Raw genomic sequence first — 6,290 nt, 5'->3', positions numbered from 1 at the left:
TCAAATGCAGATGGCTTTATTACATGAAAGTAAGATACATACAAAATTTCAAGTAACAAATGAAATTGTTCTTGGGTTCACAAGTAAAATGTAACTCTACTTTCATAGTCACAGTAAACCATGTTCTCATCAGCTGTGGAGGAACTTTTACCCCTCCATGTCATTTAAAGAAAAGATTATACATCACTGAGCACAGAACAATAATCATCACACTGCTGGTATGGTCCAAATGTACAGCTATGGCACAAATGAACATTAAGGTGTGTAGGTTTATTGTACCTTTGAAATCAATAACAAAAGACAGTGCTGAAGAGAAATGACAAACCTTTTGAAAAAGCAGAGGTTTAGATTGTCTAAATATGTGAAATGTTTTGTGTGACTGCTCTTCATGACCAACCTACATTTGTTTTTTTCTCCACTAGCTTCTACAAACACCAACTTTATTAGCTTCTGTCTGTCCTGATAAACACCTACATATGCTGATACTATGCCCCAGACATTAAGTGCTACATTAGTACAATATAAAAACAGCAGTTGAATGAAGTTTTTGAAAAAGCATTTAAAAAACACATAAGAGCATCACAGAGTTTTTTTTTTTCCACCGGTATCTGCCAACGAGGTTAGTTATGGCCACATTTTGATTAATGAAATGGATTTATCACAATGCTGAGTTCAAGGATGAGAATATGTTGGTTTTGCATTTCTGTTTCTTGTGTGTGATGTGAAAGATGCATGAAACAAAGGTAAATGTGGAAGTCTACATCAAAGTGTACGGCACAAAATCACATTACTTCAGTACACACTTAGGGGCATTCACAGTGAGGGAATATAAAGAGCTGGGTGTTATGCAAAATGAAAAAACAGAAAACATGGACTGGTTATCTTCACCTGTCATTATGTGATTAGAGAGGTGGGTTTGTGGGGCAGGCAAAAACATTACTTGGCATTAGTAGAGGTACTGAGCATCTTGCGGACAGCCTGGGCAATGGCATCACGGTCAATACCATAGATTTTGAGCAGCTCGTGTGGTTTGCCACTGCGGGGGACATGGGATACAGCCAGACGATGGACACTGAAGCCTGATTCATTAACCATTGCAGAGCTTACTGCCTCCCCAAGGCCACCTGTGGAACAACAGGTAATTACAAAATGAGAGAAGACAAACACAAGACCAAGGAAACTCAGCCTAATCAAATGATTATTTATATAAATCATATTCATATACATAATGTAAGGTCAAAAATGTAGAAATAAGAACAAAGACATTTACTCAAAAAAATATGCTATGGACCACAATCTTTCTTGGCCTAAATGTAACAAGAATGAAGATCTCAGCATCAAACTGATTACAGTCATCAAATGTGTTTTGTCCAGTCGAGTTCATGCCATTTACCATCCCCATTCTCTTAACGGGCACAGGGCATGGCGGTCTGTGCTATCTAGGTCACCAAAAGCCCCATGGGCACACGCTCAGTTAAGGAAATCTGACAGCACTCTGCCTCTGTGTCTCTCACACTTCCAAAATGCACCACAATACCAATACCTTCCCTGCAATGAGAACACACGACCATCTCCCCCCAGCCAATAAGCAAATGCCACCACTTTTCGTCTCTGTGAGTGAACCAATGGGAATGTGCCACCGTAACACGCCCGAGGATAGAGACCAATGACATGGCCCCAGCTGCAGACATGCATTATGCTTAGAAGCTTGTTGCTGCTAGGTTGAGAAGTGGTCATACAATATGCAAAAGCAGAACAATAAAAGCAGCATTTATGAAAGACTACCTTCATAGTAGTGGTCTTCCACAGTGAGAATGCGTCCTCTGGTGGCGCGGGCATGGTCCATGATGGTTTTGGCATCCAGTGGTTTAATTGTAAAGGGGTCAATCACCCTGACAGAGATCCTCTCTGGAAATAAATTAGATTATGGAAAATAATATAGTGACATTCTCAATGTGACAATCTACTGTGTATATGTAAAGATCCGGAAACATTTATAGACCATTCCAAATTCCAGAAATGGCTCCTTGTTAAGGACCACTGATCTGAATCCATCAAACAAAGCCCTGCTTGATTTTCTTTTGCACAAAGGTGATATAAAGCATCCAAAAGCAATGTGAAAGACTAGTGGAGTATGCCAAGACATATGAAAATCAGGGATATTTCACCAAATGTTGCCCTCTAAAATCTTCCAAGCTTCTTCATGTTTTTTTCTATCTTTCTTATGGTGCCTTTAGTGTTTATATGTGTATGTGAAATTGCTTCTATGTGAAACTGTTGCTGCCATTTTGATCAGGATTCTCTGGAGGAAGTGGTCTTATATCTCAATAGGACCTTCTTTGATTGATAAAAGATAAAGAAAAATTATAAAATAAAAAAAATAAACTCTTCCTCAGTGAACAAAGTAGTATTGCATTTTTAAATGGGTCAGAAAATATTGCATTAAAAAAAACAATTTCCTGGACCTAAATGTTCTATATCACAACATTTCTTTTTGGAATTTGAGAGAGGCCATTGTCAGTAGTTTCTAAGACAATAAAATGTGGATATTTTACTACCAGCATCATCTCTTAATTTATTTCAGAGCTGTATGTAAACATTTCAGATTCTGCATTCATGCATCTTGTCTTTATACAGTCCGAAGTATTATTTAACTGCTGTACCTTTCTTTAGATGTTCAGCTGCAGCCAGAGCCTCATGAAGGGTCACTCCAGCCGCCACCACTGTCACCTGGTCCTCCTTGCTCTGGTACACCACCTGGTGAACACAAAAACATAAAATGCATTTTAACAATGATGACACTGCATGTTAAGGGGCATTTATATTAAAGTGTATGTGCAGTATTTTAAAAACCTTCACCTTAGCCTGTCCAACATGGAAGTCCTCATTGCTGTTGTAGATGATGGCACAATCTTGGCGGCTGGTTCGGATGTAGCAAACACCCTTTAAAAATGACAAGTGTCTTAACCATGTGACACAGTGACACCAAACACTAGGCTGTTTTGCTAGGATATCAAATTGCATAGATACTATAGGAAATATACACCATGGGAATAAGTTTCGTTTTATTTTTTCTTATGTACCTTTGTTGTTGCGGCCAGTTCTACAGCTTTCTCTGTAGACACGCCATCACAGGGATAAAATATAGTGGCTGTGGGAAGAGCCCTGAACATAGCCACGTCTTCTAGACCCATGAGAGAGGGTCCCTCCTCTCCTGTAACACGTGTTTAAATGATTATTTCATACAATTACCATATGGGAAAGAAACAAAAGTTATTGAGTTGTGGCGTGAGCTAATGCATACAGACATAAAGCTGACTTTGCATGCAGTGTACCTGCACTAATAGAGGGACACTTGGTTCCCTGCTGACAGCTTCCAGGGCAGACAGGGAGGGGAGAAGAAGGAGGGGAGGACTGAGTACAAGCAGGACAGCTGAGGAGGGTTCATGGTGAGGAAGACATAGGAGTAGAGGACAGGGTTAGAGGAGTGAGTCCATCATCACACATTACATTTACTGTCATTTGGGTTAGTGCAAGAGTGGGTTTATGGAAAAGGGGCAGGATCAGTGTGAGGGTGTAGTAGCGTTCATCATGACATGTGCTGGGGGATTTGTGTACGGTTAAGTAGCAGTGATGTACTAACCAGTAGACAAGCCACAATGGGAGCCACACAGGTTGATGCAACTCTCAGAGATGGCCGCCATACGGAGTTGGTCGTAGGCGCGGGTGAAAAAGGAAGCAAGAGTGCTGGCAAACACAAGGTTTCTCTCACGAGCAGCACAGCCCATGGCAACGCTGACCTGGAATTAGACAGACACAGGTCACATGTACTTGATCCCAAAAAGATCTTCCAGGTGGCCACATATTTGAAAGCCCTCTTTGAACCAAAACCAATATTGAGGACAGACTGAGTGAGATGAGTATCCTTCAAAGTTCTAGGGATTATTTTCTCATATGGGTGGAATCAATGGCATACCTCCTCTTACAAATAATTTCCGCTGCCTTCTCTCTGGATGTCTCCACAATCCCTCAACTTATTTTTTTGTTTTTGCAGAAACAATGACAGTGACTAAGCATCCATGAGAGTGAAACTGGGATATCTGACATATTCTTATACATACAGTAATTAAAAAATAAAAAGCTACTGTTAAGGCCTATACTCTCACTACAGGATGATATTTATGAAGATTATCAGTCCAAACCAACAATAATCATAAAACACCTAAATCTAATTATATTTAATAGTAGAACATGTGATGTGCTAGCAACATATCTTCACCATGTTTCAAAAATAATGCATTAAAGGATACATCCTGTGACTAGTTATGCAGTTCAACTTTTGACTTTTGTCATGTATTCAGGCAGATGGCCCACCCTCTGCACTGATTAATATTTTACTTCTGAATACACTTGTCATGACTGGTTATCATCATACACATGTCTGACCTAGATAGTAGTGTGCTGCTGCTGCTGTCGGAGCTACAAGAGCTCAAGGAATTAATGTCTCATCCCCCTCCCCCTCTCCAAAATATTTTCTAAAATCAACCACATTAATGACAGAAGCAGAGATGGGCTCTGTCTTAGTACTGGTGTCAGCTGCAGTCACAGACCATAAGGAAGCAAATGGCTGTTCTCTTTGCCGTCTTTACATTATGAATAGATGAGTCATGGATAATTAATAGAACAGACTGAGACTCATATATGTATTTACTTATAGCCAAACAGATAGGAGACTGAGCAGTTTACTCAGCAGAAATACCACCACAAAGATTTTGTTGTTTTTTAAAAAATTTACAAGAACAAGAACTATGTTTTAGTATACACTGTAGTGTGTGAAACTGGTCTAATTGTGTTGTTTCATGAGGGGTTATACCATGTTTTGCTGAGCAATGTAGCACTCCACAAAACGGTTCGGATGCTCATTCTTGAAGATCTCGGAGTAGGTGAGGTTGTTGGTGTCTCCATCAAGAGCCACAACACGTTCATTGTAACGACCCAACTTAGCAAGCGCCATCCCATAAGCCTTGCGTGTGGAAATCTATGAAGACACACACCAGACAGCATTGTGTGAACATACAGTGGAAGACTAGAGGATAAATGTGGTCCACATGTATTTGTTTCTGTGTCTAGGTGACAAACCTTTTCTCCAGCCTTGTAGCTGGGAGCGCTGGGCATCCTGATGTTCCTCAAGCTGACAGGTGGGGAGTCCTCCATGGGAGCACCTGGGTAAAGGTGCTTGCTGCTGTTCATGATGCGGCTTTGCAGATCCTTCACCACCATCTCAGCCATATCTTTGGGCAGGGGCTTGGCATGCCAGCCTTGTTTATCCTCTGCAGCTGAAAACACATGAACATCATTCAATTAAGTTTATGTGACCAGGATTTACGTATAAATAGAACTGAAAAGAGATGAATGCAGGGCAGCAACAGATTATTACCTGGAATGCCTTTGCCCTTGATGGTTTTAGCAATAATGGCAGTGGGTTGATGGCGTGGCTGACTCAGAGCTTTGCAAAGCTCCTCCACACTGTGTCCATCCACAATGATGGCATGCCAGCTACACACACAGACAAATTAAAACCACAAATTAAAACACACATCCTTAATGTTCCTCTGCTCCTCTTATTGACATATATTTCATCAGATTATCAGATTTACAAGGGGACAGATTTACAAGGTTATTACATTTAGCAAAAGATCAAACTTAATCTAGCAGTGAAAAGAGTTTCCTCTAACAGAAATAATAAAATGGATGGATCGACCTAAGCTAAAATGAAAAAGAATCACTGGTGATACCAGCTTCCTTCTACTCCTTGCACAGAATGAGACCTTTTATGATTAATGGTTTTCTGATTCAATTTTCCCATGAATTCTCTAACCAGACTTTTTCAGCCTCTATAAATCCTAATGATAACTGAAAAACCAAAACTAATGCTTCAAAATGAAACAAAGGTCAGTCAATCACTCAATATAAAAATACAACTATTCCCTCATAACATTAAACTAAACTAAAAAAACAACTGTAAATTATAAAGGAAAAATCTAAAATCCACTATAGTACAATAAAAACACTATAATAACATAATATTATTAACTCTTGCTCTACTACATTACTCAACACAACACCATTAGTATTTAGTTACTATTACCCAAAAGCTTCACAGCGTTTCTGATATTTTTCTACGTGATGCTGCAGTGGGGCCGGGTCGCTTTGACCCAGACGGTTGATGTCCATGATGGCCACAAGGTTGTCAAGCTGGTAGTAGGAGGCGAAGGACATAGCCTCCCAGA

The 6,290-nt window shown here is 40.0% G+C and overlaps 1 protein-coding gene across 1 annotated transcript in view; it reads right to left on the bottom strand.

Annotated features, from left to right (window-relative positions):
- LOC115419405 (transketolase-like) overlaps nucleotides 1-6,290 on the bottom strand; it is a 9,203-nt gene continuing 2,913 nt past the window's right edge. Inside the window, exons 5-14 of the mRNA XM_030134149.1 lie at nucleotides 6,149-6,290; nucleotides 5,438-5,556; nucleotides 5,140-5,336; nucleotides 4,874-5,038; nucleotides 3,644-3,800; nucleotides 3,084-3,214; nucleotides 2,860-2,943; nucleotides 2,664-2,757; nucleotides 1,786-1,908; nucleotides 1-1,124 (exon numbers count right to left, since the gene is read on the bottom strand). The exon at nucleotides 6,149-6,290 is cut by the window's right edge and continues 50 nt beyond it. Of these exons, the coding sequence (XP_029990009.1) occupies nucleotides 937-1,124; nucleotides 1,786-1,908; nucleotides 2,664-2,757; nucleotides 2,860-2,943; nucleotides 3,084-3,214; nucleotides 3,644-3,800; nucleotides 4,874-5,038; nucleotides 5,140-5,336; nucleotides 5,438-5,556; nucleotides 6,149-6,290 (1,400 nt within the window). The 3' untranslated portion in view covers nucleotides 1-936. The remainder of the gene's footprint in view (nucleotides 1,125-1,785; nucleotides 1,909-2,663; nucleotides 2,758-2,859; nucleotides 2,944-3,083; nucleotides 3,215-3,643; nucleotides 3,801-4,873; nucleotides 5,039-5,139; nucleotides 5,337-5,437; nucleotides 5,557-6,148) is intronic.

The sequence above is a fragment of the Sphaeramia orbicularis genome, chromosome 5 (genome assembly GCF_902148855.1).
Source record: "Sphaeramia orbicularis chromosome 5, fSphaOr1.1, whole genome shotgun sequence".
NCBI lineage: Eukaryota > Metazoa > Chordata > Actinopteri > Kurtiformes > Apogonidae > Sphaeramia > Sphaeramia orbicularis.
Note: the sequence above shows the minus strand (reverse complement) of the source record. Positions and strands in the feature narration are given on the sequence as shown.